Below are 15,261 nucleotides of genomic sequence, written 5' to 3'. Positions count from 1 at the left end.
AGAAATTAAAACCTGTGACCCCCCTGGCTGAGAATCCATAGAACCACATTGTGCCTGTGCTCACTATATGCGAGTGCAATTCTAAACTAATAACACTGCTTCAAATATTTATCTTATTTTCTTCAATTGAAGCAATGGTCTCGCCTACAACCACACTCCGTGAAGCATTCCAATCTCTAATAAATCTCTATACTAAGTAACTCCTGCTAACCTTTCTTTTCACCTTCAGTCAGACTTTGCAACTAATGACTCCTCGTTACTGTAGCATTGTGGATAGCACAATCGCTTCACAGCTCCAGGGTCCCAGGTTCGATTCCGGCCTGGGTCACTGTCTGTGCGGAGTCTGCACATCCTCCCCGTGTATGCGTGGGTTTCCTCCGGGTGATCCGGTTTCCTCCCACAGTCCAAAGATGTGCAGGTTAGGTGGATTGGCCATGATAAATTGCCCTTAGTGTTGGGTGGGGTTACTGGGTTATGGGAATAGGGTGGAGTTGTTGACCTTGGGTAGGGTGCTCTTTCCAAGAGCCGGTGCAGACTCGATGGGCTGAATGGCCTCCTTCTACACTGTAAATTCAATGATCTATGAACTAGTGAACATACCATTTCTCTATTCAAGGCAATGTCGATAAAATTACATTTCAATGACAAGATTAACTATAGTCCCGCTCCAGGGGGCAGCACGGTGGCGCAGTGGGTTAGCCCTGTTGCCTCACGGCGCCGAGGTCCCAGGTTCGATCCCTGCTCTGGGTCACTGTCCGTGTGGAGTTTGCACATTCTCCCCCCGTGTTTGCATGGGTTTCGCCCTCTCAATCCAAAAATGTGTAAATTAGGTGGATTGACCACACTAAATTGCCCCTTAATTGGAAAAAATTGGCTACTCTAAATTTAAAAGAAAAACGATAGTCCAGCTCCTCTCATGCTCCCCTATCACATCCGTAAAGGGCACAGTCCCCTCCTCACCCTCCCTGACCACATCCCTAAAGGGCACAGTACCCTCCTCACCGAAAACTTTTTATTCTCCATCGATGACACAAAGTTACACGTCTCAACCGTGCACGAGCGCACAGTCTCCGTCCTCCCCTCACGGAACAGCCGGGTCATTGAGGATTCGTAGGTAAGGCAGAATGTACCTTTATCCTGCAGCCAAGGAAGCAAAGGAAATATGTAAAAAGAAAGTTGTACATTTATATGGTGCTTCCAACAACCATCGGGCATCTCAAAGCCTTTCACAGCCAATTTACACTCAAGGGACTCTTACAAACAGCAATGTGATAATGACCAGATAATGTGTTTTTTGTGATACTGACTGAGGGATAAACATTGCTCAGGAGACCAGGGATAACTCCCCTGCTCTTTTTTTTATTAAAATAAATTTTTATTGAGATTTTCAAAAACATATCAAAAACAGAAAACAACAACAAGAAAACAATATTAACAACAACAAAAAGAAAAACACACTATCCCTTCAAAACCAACCCCCCCCCCCCCCCCCAGTAAGTACAAAAAGAAGAAATAGATAAACACCTGGCATATTCAATAAACACATATACACATTTCTCCCCTTCCCTCCTCTCCCCCCCTCCCCCCATCCTCCTCCCCATCCTCCTCCCCTCCCCCTCCCATCCTCCTCCCCTCCCCCTCCTCTCACCCCCTCCCCCAACCTCTCTCCCCCTATCCTCTCCCCCCCAATCCTCTCCGCCCCCTCCAATCCTCGCCCCCCCAATCCTCTCCCCCCCCAATCCTCTCCCCCCCCCAATCCTCTCCGCCCCCCCCAATCCTCTCCGCGCGCCCCCCCCCCCAATCCTCTTCCCCCCCCCCGGGTTGCTGCTGCCTATTTTCCTACCGTTCTGCCAGGAAGTCCAGGAAAGTCTGCCACCGCCTAAAGAACCCCTCAGGGCAAATTTCACCTTCTCCAATTTGATGAACCACACCATATCATTGATCCAGGCCTCCGCGCTTGGGGGCCTCGAATCCTTCCACTGAAGCAAGATCCTCTGCCGGGCTAATAGGGATGCAAAGGCCAGAACACCGGCCTCTTTCGCCTCCTGCACTCCCGGCTCCACTGCAACCCCAAAAATTGAGAGTCCCCAGCCTGGCTTGACCCTGGATCCTACCACCCTCGACATTGTCCTTGCTACCCCCTTCCAAAACTCCCCCAGTGCTGGGCATGCCCAGAACATATGGGCGTGATTCGCTGGGCTCCCCGAGCACCTACTCGCCCCCGAAAAACCTACTCATCCTCGTCCTAGTCATGTGGGCCCTGTGCTGCATCTTGAACTGTATGAGGCTGAGCCTCACACAGGAAGAGGAGGAATTCACTCTTTCCAGGTCATCCGCCCACGTCCCCTCCTCAATCTCCTCACCCAGCTCCTCCTCCCATTTACCTTTCAGCTTCTCCACCGAGGCCTCATCCACCTCCTGCATGACGTGGTACACGTCCGAAATCCTCTCCCCTCCAACCCACACCCCGAGAGCACCCTGTCCTGTACCCCACGTGGGGGCAGCAGAGGGAACCCCTCCACCTGCCGCCTGGCAAACGCCCTAACCTGCATGTACCTAAACATGTTCCCCGGGGGGAGCCCAAACTTCCCCTCTAACTCACCCAGGCTCGCAAACCTCCCATCCACAAACAGGTCCCTCAACCTCCTAATACCTTACCTGTGCCAGCCCAGAAACCCGCCATCGATGCTCCCTGGAACAAACCGGTGGTTCCCCCGTATCGGGGACTCCATCGAGCCCCCCACCTCCCCACTATGCCGTCTCCATTGCCCCCAAATTTTGAGGGTAGCCTCCACCACCGGGCTCATGGTATATCTCGTTGGAGGGAGCGGCAACGGCGCCGTTACCAGCGCCTCCAGGCTCATGTCCACGCAGGACGGCATCTCCATCCTCTTCCATGCTGCCCCTGCCCCGTCCATTACCCACTTACGCACCATCACTGCATTGGCAGCCCAATAGTACCCAGAGGTTGGCGACGCCCCCCCCCCCCCCCCCCATCCCTGCCCCGCTCCAAAAACACCCTTCTCACACTCGGAGTCCCATGCGCCCATACAAATCCCGTAATACTCCTGTTGACCCTCCTACAAAAGGCCTTCGGGATAAGGATGGGGAGACACTGGAACAGGAACAAAAACTTTGGGAGCACCGTCATCTTGACGGACTGCACCCTGCCCGCCAGCGACAGCGGCAACATGTCCCATCTTTTGAACTCCTCCTCCATTTGCTCCACCAGCCTAGTGAGGTTAAGCTTGTGAAGGGCCCCCCAGCTCCTAGCCACCTGGACTCACAGGTACCGAAAGCTCCTCCCCGCCCTTTTCAGCAGGAGCCTACCAATCCCCTCCTCTTGATCCCCTGGGTGCACGACAAACAGCTCACTCTTACCCAGGTTGAGCTTGTACCCAGAAAAGCACCCAAATTCCCTGAGGATCTGCATCACCTCCGGCATTCCCCCCACTGGGTCCGCCACATAAAGCAACAAGTCATCTGCGTATAATGACACTCGGTGCTCCTCCCCATCCCACACCAGACCCCTCCAATTCCTCGACTCCATCAACACCATGGCCAGGGGCTCAATTGCCAACGCAAAGAGCAAAGGGGACAGGGGACACCCCTGCCTCGTCCCCCGGTACAACCGAAAGTACTCCGATCTCCTCCTATTCGTGGCTACGCTCGCCATCAGGGCCTCATGTAGCAGCCTCACCCAACTAACAAACCCCTCCCCGAACCCAAACCTTTCCAGCACCTCCCACAAGTACCCCCACTCAACCCTATCAAAGGCACGTGGGAAAACAATGAATGAACAATAGTCCTGGCCCTCGACCTCGCGAACCTCCAAGGATCCACCCCTCCCATCTGGTCCATAAACCCCCTCAACACCTTAGTCGCCGCGGGCCTCCTGCCCGTCCTGAACATGGATCGATCCAATGGGGGATCCAGCACCGTGTTAAAGTCCCCCCCAGTCTCTAGATCCGGAATGCGGCCCAGAATGCGCCGCATAAAACCCGCATCGTCCCAATTTGGGGCATAGACATTCACCAGCACCACCCGCTCCCCTTGCAACTTGCTGCTTACCATCACATACCTCCCTCCACTGTCAGCCACCACCTTTGACGCCTCAAATGACACCCCTTTTCCCACCAGAATCGCCACCCCCCCGATTTTTTGCATCCAGCTCCGAATGAAACACCTGACCTACCCAGCCCTTCCTCAGTCTAACCTGGTGCGTCTCCTGGAGCATAGCCACGTCCGCCTTCAGCCCCTTCAGGTGCGTAAACACTCGGGCTCGTTTGACCGGCCCATTCAGCCCCCTCACATTCCAAGTTATCAGCCGGATCAGCGGGCTCCCTGCCCCCCTCCCCTGCTGACTAACCATAACCCGTCCCCTGCCCGCCCCCCCCCGCTCGGCCCGTTCTCCACAGCGGCAAACCCCCACCCCGGCCCCCCCTGCACACTCCAGCTCCTTCCTGGCCATTTCAGCAGCAACCCGGTACCCTCCGCCTCGACTGGTTCTCCATCTCCTCGAACCGCTCCTGCCACTTCTTGTGGAGCCCCTCGTGCATCTCCACCTTCCCCGCGAGGGCCGCGGCCTCATCCTCTCTTTCGGAGGCTTGTTGTCGGAGCTCCCGGATCTCCACCCCCTGGGCTGTCTGCGTCGCCAGCAGCTTGTCTGCATTCGCCTTCAACGAGTCCAGCAGCTCCACTTTTAGCTCCTGAAAACATCGCTGGAGAGTCTCCTGCTGCACCTGCGCCGACTGCCTCCATTCCTCGAGGCCTCCGCCGGCCGCCATCTTGATTCTCTTCCCCCGCTTTTTCTTAGGCGCTGTCACCGCTATTTTGCTGGCCCCACTCCTGGTCAAGACCATAGACCACTGGGGATCCGCTGCAGACACCTTCCCACGTCGGGAACCGTCGAGCAAGTACCACTGGGGGCCCTTAAAAGAGCCCAAAAGTCCGTTCCTGGCAGGAGCTGCCGAACGTGCGGCTTAGCTCCGCATAGCCGCAACCGGAAGTCCCACTCCCCTGCTCTTCTTCGAAACAGTGCCATGGGATCTTTTATACCCACTGCAGCAGACAGATGGGGCCTCGGTTTAATGTCTTATCATTAAGAAAGATTATTACTCTGGCAGTGCTGTTCCCCTTAGAGATGGGGAGATGGTGACGCAGTCGTGAGAGTAGTAATCCAAACGCTAGGACTGCTCGTGGTTCAAATCCATCCATATCATTAAACTACATTTTTTTTAAAATCTGGAATTAGTAACGGAGACCATGAAAATATCAGCAAGTGTTCTGAAAGCCATCTGGTTCACTACTGTCCTTTAGGGAAGGAAATCTGTCGTCCTAATCCGGTCTGGCCTACGTGTGACTGCAGACCCACAGCAACGTGGTAGACTCTTAACTGGCCTAGCAAACCGCTCAAGAGCAATTAAGAATGAGCAACAAATGCTGGCCTTGCCAGTGACGCTTACGTCCCTTGAAAGAATCAAAATTAAAACACTGTACTGGAGGATCAGTCTTGGTTTTTGTGCTCAAGCCCTGAAGTGGGACTTGATGATAGAACTTTGTGATTCAGAGGCTCTACCAATGAACCACAGACCCAAGGTGCAGTAAATATAGTGCTCCCTCTATTACATAAAGAAATTCTTGAAGATGTATGTCTACAGGCGAATTGTAATTGCCAGCTATTTGTGGGAAGCACAATGGAGTATCCAAATTATTGATTAAAATTCTGTTTTCTGTTTCAATTATGAATGAAGAGAGAAAGGCAGACAGTGGAAGAATTGATACCTACAATAGAGACTGGAACCCAACTGAAGAGCTAAGAGGAGTGCAGAATAATGATAATAATAACTAGAATACAGTAAAGATGTTTGTATTGGAGACTCACTGAAATCGGATGGAAGACTCACTGAAATCTAGGTTCAGTGTTCAGGTAGTCTGCATCAGTAGTTAAATTGTCACAGTTGCTCAAGTTCCAGCTCTTAAACCTAAGTATCTGTCACTCAGCTTGCATCTGGTTTCATATATGGGAAGTTATGCAGGCTCCAGGTGCAGAGACATCTTGCTGTCAAGTCTGCAATTCTTATGTAGCTGCTTCAGGTGTGGAACAACCTATTGCAGGCCTGGGAAGGATACTCAAAAGTGGCATAGCGGCACAGTCAATCGCAGCACAGCTTGCAGGATAAGGCGTGGGGTTTGGGTGGAAGGCACGGAGCAGAGTGTCAACTGTTAAGCATCAGATTGTTCCATATCGGTGTAAGGTTTCATGGAGTTCAAATGAGTAATATCACCTTAAAAATACACATGTACCTTTGCATAGAATAACAGCTACCAGGAAGCGAATTGCAAGCTGAATCAAGCAGATGGAAAATTATTTCACTGTATGTCTGGAACAGGCAATTTGGCAGTCTAGACAGCTGCTCATTTTTACATTGCAGGTGCCCTGATCTACAACAGCCTGTAAACTAAACAGCGGTTAGACAAATAGATGGCTGAGTGCATCCCACATTGTTACAGTGTTACAGACTTGCAAGCAAGATGCTCAGAAGTCATGTTGTGAGTGTTTCAAAATGATCCAGAGTTGTTTGCATGGTTTCTCAATTAGGTTTTAATTGATTACGTAGCAGTATTACAAACACACAGTGGCACCTATTTATTGAACATCACTATCTCAACGTAACTGTGATATTTCTGGTAGATTTGATATCTAGATTTTGTTGCCAAGTTCCTCCCCTTAGTTTGATATGTTGCTATAATATGAGGATGATTGAATAGAATACCTACAGTGCAGAAGGAGGCCATTCGGCCCATTGAATCTGCACCGACCCTCTGAAAGAGCCTTACCCTATTCCCAAAACCCAGTAATCCCACGTAACCGTTTGGATACTAAGGGGCAATTTAGGATGGCCAATCCACCTAACCTGCACATCTTTGGACTGTGGGAGGAAACCGGAGGAAACCCACGCAGACACGGGGAGAAAGTTCAAATTCCACACAGTCACCAGAGGCCAGAATTGAAACCGGGTCCTTGGTGCTTGAGGCAAAAGTGCTAACCTCTGTGTTACTGTGATGTAGAGCAAAGAAAAAAAAGCAAAATTGGGTCTTCTTCGTTCTGTGAATCCTCCATGCGGCAATGTGGCACAGTGGTTAGCACTGTTGCCTCACAGCTCCAGAGCCCCGGGTTCGATTATGGCCTTGGGTGACTGTGTGGACTTTCTCCTCATGTCTGCGTGGGTTTCCTCCCACAGTCCAAAGATGTGCAGGTCAGGTGGATTGGCCGTGATAAAATTGCCCCTTACTGTCCAGGGATGTGCAGGCTTGGTAGGGTTACAGGGATGGGATGGGGGATAGGGTGCTCCTTTAGAGGGTCAGAGCGCACTTGATGGGCTGAATGTCGTCCTTCTGTACTGCAAAGATTCTCTGCATCATTGACCCACCCATCTGTTCAGAGTAAGGTGCTTTGTTTTAAATTGTTTTAAACAATTTTTTATTCACTCATGAAATGTGAGTATTGTTGGCGAGGCAAATGTTTATTGCCCATCAAGGCTGTGGCAAGTCACCTTCTTGATTATATCCGAGCGGCTTGCTTGTCCATTTCAAAGGACAGCTACGTAGCAACCACACTGCTGGGGTGTAGAGTCACATATAGGCCAGACTAGGGAAGGACAGCAAATTTCCTTCTTTACTGGATGGGTTTTTATGACAATCTGGTAGTTTCATGGTCACCTTTACTGATAATAACATATTCCAGATTTAATTAATTGAATTTAAATTCTCCAGCTGGGATTTCAACTCATATATTTGGATAATTAGTCCAGGCCTCTGGATTACCAATCCAGTAATTTAACCACAATATTATTGTACCTTTTCTATGTATAAACCAAAATACACTTCAACAAATGAGTCACACTCGGTTAGCCATTATTTTATGCGTTGGCTTGGCTTCTGGTACAGGCGATGGATCAATATTAATGGCCATACAGCCCACCTGTGACACATCTTGTGTTGAGTGTAAGATTTTTATTTGTATTTAGCTCCGTGAATACAAATAAGTTTGGGCGGCACAGTGGTTAGCATTTCTGCCTCACGGCGCTGAGGTCCTAGGTTCGATCCCGGCTTGAGTCACTGTCCATGTGGAGTTTGCACATTCGCCCCGCGTTTGTCTGGGTTTCACCCCCACAACCCAAAGATATGCAGGGTAGGTGGATTGGCCGCACTAAATTGCCTCTTAATTGAAAAAAACAATTGGGTGTGATAGCTAATAAACATATTAACCATGATCAATCAAGGCAAATATACCTATCTTTTTTTATTCTTTCACAGGATGTGTCACTTGGCAAGGACAGTATTTATTGCCCATCCCTAATTACCCTTGAACTGAGTGGCTGGCTGGACCATTTCAGAGGGGCAGTTAAGGGTCAACCACATTTCTGTGGGTCTGGAGTCACATGTAGGCCAGACTGGGTAATGATGGCAGATTTCCTTCATTGAAGGACATTAGTGAAACAGATGGGTTTGCTTTACAATGCTTAGTCAAGCATTATATTCCGCATTTTAATAATCAAATTTAAATTCCACCAGCTTCCAGATTAGGATCCTAACCCATGTCCCCAGAGCCTGAGCCTCTGGAGTACTAGCAGCTTACCTGAGCTGGAATGAAGGGCCCGTTTCCGTGCTGTAAACATTTATGACTAATGAGGGGCATAGATAAGGTAGATAGTCGACATCTTTTCCCAAAGATAAAGGAGTCTAAAACTAGAGGGCATAGGTGAGAAGGGAGAGATAAAAAAGGGTCCAGAGGGTGGTGAGTGTCTGGAATGAGCCGCCAGAGGCAGTAGCAGAGGTGGGTACAATTTTGTCTTTTAATGCAGGCAATTGGGACTAGTTTAGCGGTAAAAACTGGGCGGCATGGGCAAGTTGGGCTGAAGGGCCTGTTTCCATGCTGTAAATCTCTATGATTCTGCTAGTTCAGTGACATTACTATTGTGCCACAATCTCCCCCAGAAGTCGCACATTCCCACAATCATTTCCTCTGGAGCAGCAATGGAGTTATGCCTGGAGGAGAAAGCCTCTGGTACCAGCACATTATTTCATTTTCTTGCCTCTCTTTGTTGAGGCGAGCCATCTGACTGGCAAGCTCTCATTCAAGAGAAGTGGTTTTGAGCCATGCCAAATTCCTTTGTTCTGCAGAAAAAGATGTTAATTATTTTCCCCCCTCATATTTTACTAAGTTAGAGAACGGCAGTCATTCTGTAGCTGTGAAACACTACAACTTGGGTTTCCTCTCGAAACTGCGCCAGCAACTAGATCTCCCAGTTTGAGCCCCATAGTTTGTTTCTTCTTATTTCCTGTCTTCACTCCATCCCAAAACCCAGCTACGAACAAATTGCTTATCTGGCCAGACGTTCTTTTTTTTTGTCCTTACCCTGAAGTTGGCGAGCTGCAGTGCGATCTGGATGAAGGCGTCAGGACTGGTCCGGCACTTTTTAATCATACCTTTGCCAAACGTAGTGAAAGGGAATGCATAGAAATCGACATCGTCAGCCAGTTTCTGTGCTACCTTCAGCGAATGCATGATCACATCTTGGCACTGAGGGAGAGAGGAGGGCCAGAAGAAATCAGTATTAGAGCCAGCAGCAAAGCTGTTATTGGGCTTAAACAATTCACTCATATCAAAGAGCGTCAAAGAGTTTTTATCTCCCATGCGACACCTTGTCAAAAGCCTTACTAAACTCCATCAACTGCACTACTCTCATCGACAGACCTAGTCATCCACTGCCTTGAAAAATTCAATCAAATTTGTAAGACAGGTGCCGGGATTCCCCAAGCCCGCGGCGGGTCGGAGAATCGCTGGGAGCGCGCGAGATACCCACCAGGCCGCTCCAACACCGGGCTGCCGATTCTCCGGCGACCGGAGAATGGCGCCCGCCGGTCGGGGGCTCCTGAAATAGACCCCCATGGCAATTCTCTGCGGGTGACGGGCCGAACTCCCGCCGGCGTGGTTCAAACCTGGTACCATCCGGCGGTAGCTCAGATCCGTGGCCTCTGTGGACGTCCTGGTGGGAGTGGGGGATCTGACTCCCGGGGTGGGGGGGTCCAGGCTCGCGATCGGGGGCTTCCGATTGGCGGTCGGCCACGATCTAGAGGGGGCCTACCTCCTTCCGCGCGGGCTCGCTGTTCAGTCCCTGACATGTTGCTCCACGCCGGGGCGGAGACAGCAACCATGCGCATGCACCGGCACGGAGACGGCCGTTGCATGCATGCGCGGACCCGTGCCGCGCATTTGTGGACCTGCGCCGTGGTGTGCCACCTTCGGTGCCAGAGCAGGGCGCAGCACTCTGGCGCCGTGCTAGCCCCCTAAACAACGGAGAATTGCTGGGCCAGGCGGCCCGTTGACGCCGGCGTACTCCACTCCGGTGTTTACTCCGGTGTTTACGCCCGTGTCAACAATCCCGGCCATGATCGTCCTTTGACAAAGCCATGATGACTATTTTTGATTAATCCTTGCCTCCCCAAGTGGAGATTAATTCTGTTCCTCAGAGTTTTTTCCAATAATTTCCCTACCACTGAAGTTAAACTTACTGGCCAGTAAATTTCCAGGTTTTCCCTCTTTCCCCTTCTCGAATAATGGTCTTACATTAGCTGCCCTCCAGTCCTCTGGCACCTCTGCTGTGGTCAGAGAAGATCTGAAAATTATTGGCAGAGCCTCTGCAATCTCCTCCCTTTGCTCCCACAGCAGCCTGGGATACATCTCATCCAGGCCTAGGGATCCACGTTTGAGCCCGCTAAAACCGGTAACACCTCCTCCCTCTTAATGTTAATTTGTTTAAGTGCATCACAGACCCCCTCTCCCTGATTTCTAGATCTACCTCTGAAGTACTACATCCAGTTCTGGGCACCACACTAGAGAAAGGATACGATGGCATTAAACAGAGTGCAGAGAAGATTCATGAGAATGGTTGCAGGGACGAAGAACCTCAGTTATGAAGATAGATTGGAGAAGTAAGGACCGTTTTCCTTAGTGGAAAGAAGTCGGAGAGGAGATTTGAGTAAAGGTGTTCAAAATCATGAAGGGCCTAGACAGAGTGGACGTGGAAAAACTGTTTGCACTCATGGAAGGATCGAGAATGAGTTGGCACAGATTTAAATTAATTAATGAACGAAGCACTAGTGATTTGAAGAAAAAACATTAGTAGTTAGTGTCTGGAACACACGGGGCGCGATTCTCCCAAAGGAAGACTAAGTGCCGACGCTGGAGTGAAACTCAGAGTGTTTCACTCCGGCGTCAGAGGCCGCTCCTCGCCCCCTATTCTCTCCCCCCCCCCCCCCTAGGAGGGGGGGCTAGGAGTGGCGTTGCGCGAATCTCGGGCGCCGGGCCTTGACGCTTGCGTCAAAGCGGCGCGCCGAGAATGATGCCGCCGGCGGCGCACAAGCGACGTCAGCCGCGCATGCGCAGGTTGGCCGGCTCCAACTCGTGCATGCGCGGTTGCCGTCTTCCTCTCCACTGCCCCGCAAGACATGGCGGCTTGATCTTGCAGGGCAGCTCTTAGAGACGCCAGCCCGACGATCGGTGGGCACTGATCGCGGGCCAGACATCTGATTAGCACGCCCGTGGTGCTCGATTCTCTCTCCGCTCCCCACAGGCCCCACATTTACCTGTCGCGCGATGTTCACGCCGGCAGCGCCCAGGTGTGGTTGCCGCCGGCGTGAACCAGTCGGGGTCATCAGGCCGCTCGGCCCATTCGGGCCAGAGAATCACCAGTTGCTGGGAAAAATGGCGAGCGGCGATTCTCCGAGCGGCGTGTCACGGGGTGGGAGAATCGCGGGGGGGGTGCCAGGGCGGCATGGCGTGATTCGCCCGGCCCTCCCGCGATTCTCCCCCCCCCCCCGGCGTGGGTAGCGGAGAATCGCGGCCACTGTCTGAGAGTGTGGTGAAGGCAGATTCAATCGAAGCATTTCAACAGGGAATCAGACTGCTTTTCAAAAATGAAGAATGTGTAGCGCTACAGAGAGAATAATAATTCAGTGTTGTTATTATTATTAGATAGACAATAAGATTTTCTTCCAAACACACTGAATCGCTTTGAGGGTAAACACACCACAAGTTGAACCATTGAGTCATAAACAGTTCACAATGTTCCAGGATGGATTTTCAAGTCTTGCCGAAGTTAAATGATCTCATTTCTGGCGTGCCGTTTTTGGTCTCAACACCCTGACGGAAAGAAATCTGTTTGTGTTCCCAATCCTGATCTTTACTAGTAATTTTCTGCTGAAAGTTGTGCATGATAATGCCAGACGAAATCATGAACATGTCTGTGCTCACACATGGGGAGCTCAGGTAAGGCCTATCAGTAGGATCTTATTTGATTGCTTAACCAGTGTCTTTCATTTTACCATAAGTGGAACTAAACAGAGGAAGAAGTCAAATCTTGAAAGAAAGAGGGGGGAAAAACATTTACGTAGAAAGTATAAAGAGAAATGAAAGCATTTTCTGTTATGTGGGTGCCACTGAGAAGGTTGGCATTTATCAGCCTATCCTACGTTGTGCTCAAGAACGCAGTGTAATAGGGGCTGGTTTAGCTCAAGTGGGCTAGACAGCTGGTTTGTGATGCAGAACAAGGCCAGCAGCGTGGGTTCAATTCCCTTACCAGCTGAGAATTCTGACTTCTCCCTCTGTGTACCTGAACAGGCGCCAGAATGTGGCAACTAGGGGCTTTTCACAGTAACTTCATTGCAGTGTTAATGGAAGCCTGCTTGTGACAATAAAGATTATTTATTCAGAAGGTGGTGGTGTGTTTCACTTGGACCTCAGCAGCCCGTATGGTAAATGTGCTCCTACAATATTGTCAGGTAGGTAATCTCCTGATTTTTAACCCAGTAACGATGAAGGAGTGGCAGGCGATACATATAACCAAATCAGGATTGAATCCAACTTGGGAGAGGAAGTTGGAGGTAGTTGTGTCCTCACGTTTGCTTGTCCCTTTCTTAGTGGTGAAGATTTGGGAGGCTCTGCTTAAGAAACCCTGGTGAGTTTTAATTGTCAATAATGTGGCAGAAGAAGCACATCTCACCTCCTTTGGGATGTCCCATTGTAGTCTCTGTGGTAGTAGCAGAGTGGTATCTTCTTCACCTTTACAGTTACCCTCATCGTCATATCCTAGTTGAAAGCTATCTGTAGCCAATGCATACTGCGGAACAACATAGATGCAGAATTGGGAGAAGTTATGTAAGGGAATAAAATAACTAGAAATCAGAAAAATAAGGAGAAAAATGCACCATTTAGAAAAGCAAGAACTGATCTTTGAACACATATAAGAAAACTAACATCTTTAGTGTCCAGTTCATAAAAAATATATACTTCCTTAACTCACCCCTCCCAAATTGAGACGCACATTTTCTCAACACTACATTATTACTGGAGGAATTACCCGAGCATTAGTAATTTTTCTGGAAAATCAAAATTTGTACTCTTGGCAGATGCAACCAATTTGAATTAGCCACACTATTTATTTGGCAAATGTTCAAGATCCTGATGGTTTACTGGGTCACACCAGAACTGCGATACACAGATCAGAAGGTGCCAGGTTCAGCCCCTGGTAGGTAAGGTTAGCTGATCACGTCACAAATGACCTGTACGCACGAGTGCCATGGAGGGAAACAGAAGAAAAAAAAGTCAGGATTCCAGTCCTGAGCACAATCCAGAGGTTCCTTCTCAAAAGCGCTAGCCACAGGGCGGCACGGTGGCACAGTGGTTAGCAATGCTGCCTACGGCGCTGAGGACCCGGGTTTGAATCCCGGCCCTGGGTCACTGTCTGTGAGGAGTTTGCACATTCTCCCCGTGTCTGTGTGGGTTTCACCCCCACAACCCAAAGATGTGCAGGTTAGGTGGATTGGCCACGTTAAATTGCCCCTTAATTGGAAAAAATGAATTGGTATTCTAAATTTTTTAAAAAAGCGCTGGCCACTTATTCACAGTGAAGAGCGGCAACAAAAACCACCGGGAATTTTGTCTTTTGTGCCAATCCCATGTTCAAGGCAGATTTCCTTCTTACTCATATAATAAACTCAAACTTCACCTTCCCAAAAATCTCTCATGCTCCCACAAATTGAACTTGCGGCCACACAATGAACAGAAGGTTGACAGCATCCCATCGGCCTGCTGAACAGCCACTGGGTCCATTTATCGCCTAATCTCCTTGACCAATAATCTTCTCGTCCTAATCCCACCCTCTACCCTAACAGAAGCAACCTGAACCTTGTGGGAAGTAAAACAAGTCAGTACTGAATCGTATCTAGTTGCTTAATTGATGTTTCTGTCTGTAATGTACCATATGACAAAAGATCAGAAACTTTGAGAAACTTAATTAAAAAAGCATGCATTTTTAACTCTCGCATCAAGTTCTTTCCTGTTTTGTATCACTGGGGCATTTCCTACATAATAGAATCATAGAACTTACAGTGCAGAAAAAGACCATTCAAACCATCGAGTCTGCACCAGCCCTTGGAAAGAGCACCTTACTTAAGCCCACACCGCCACCCTATCCCCAAAATCCAGAAACCCCTCGTTTCCTGTCAATCCACGTAACCTGCACATCTTTGGACTGTGGGAGGAAACCGGAGCACCCGGAGGAAACCCACGCACACACGGGGAGAACATGCAGACTCCGCACAGACAGTGACCCATGCCGACAATCAAACCCGAGACCCTGGAGCAGTGAAGCAACAGTGCCAACCACTGTGCTGCCCAAAAACAAATATAAATGCAAGGTGATATTGTTTGTTCTTTTTCTGACATGAATATTCTCAAGAAAAATTCTCTTGTAGGACTGTCGAATCAAATGTGTAACTTCAGTGAAGGCCCTAAATTAAATAGAAACCCAACCGAACTCCAGTGTTACTGAATTTCTGGTCAACTAAATGATCCTGGCTGAGTATACTTCGGTTCATTTTGCAAAATGTAGTTCTGGTTCTCTTAATTTCTGACATGGTACACAGCAGAATAAATGACAGGGAACACACAATGAAAGAAGGGCATGTGGCACAGATCATTCCAAAAATAAAATCAATTACCAAAGCGTAATGCCGTACCACCAAGCTGGAGCTCGTTTTAACGCAGAGATGCAAATTAAATGCGAACACAGTGAATGAAAGTCGACACAGGAAAAAGTGATCAATACAAAGCTTTATTCAATAATTTTTAAAAACGTATCAACAGCTAACCTATAAAGAAATAATGATTTTACACTGCAAGGACTCTGTTGCACA

The 15,261-nt window shown here is 49.3% G+C and overlaps 1 protein-coding gene across 6 annotated transcripts in view; it reads right to left on the bottom strand.

The window, feature by feature from the left end:
• LOC119956435 (carnitine O-palmitoyltransferase 1, liver isoform-like) overlaps positions 1-15,261 on the bottom strand; it is a 117,637-nt gene that overhangs the window by 18,895 nt on the left and 83,481 nt on the right. For all 6 annotated transcript variants that reach the window (XM_038783656.1, XM_038783655.1, XM_038783658.1 and 3 more), the window contains 3 exons: positions 13,068-13,184; positions 9,422-9,586; positions 1,003-1,137 (listed from right to left, as the gene is read on the bottom strand). In XM_038783656.1, coding sequence (XP_038639584.1) covers positions 1,003-1,137; positions 9,422-9,586; positions 13,068-13,184 — 417 coding nt within the window. The remainder of the gene's footprint in view (positions 1-1,002; positions 1,138-9,421; positions 9,587-13,067; positions 13,185-15,261) is intronic.

This window comes from Scyliorhinus canicula, chromosome 23, assembly GCF_902713615.1.
Source record: "Scyliorhinus canicula chromosome 23, sScyCan1.1, whole genome shotgun sequence".
Classification (NCBI taxonomy): domain Eukaryota; kingdom Metazoa; phylum Chordata; class Chondrichthyes; order Carcharhiniformes; family Scyliorhinidae; genus Scyliorhinus; species Scyliorhinus canicula.
Note: the sequence above shows the minus strand (reverse complement) of the source record. Positions and strands in the feature narration are given on the sequence as shown.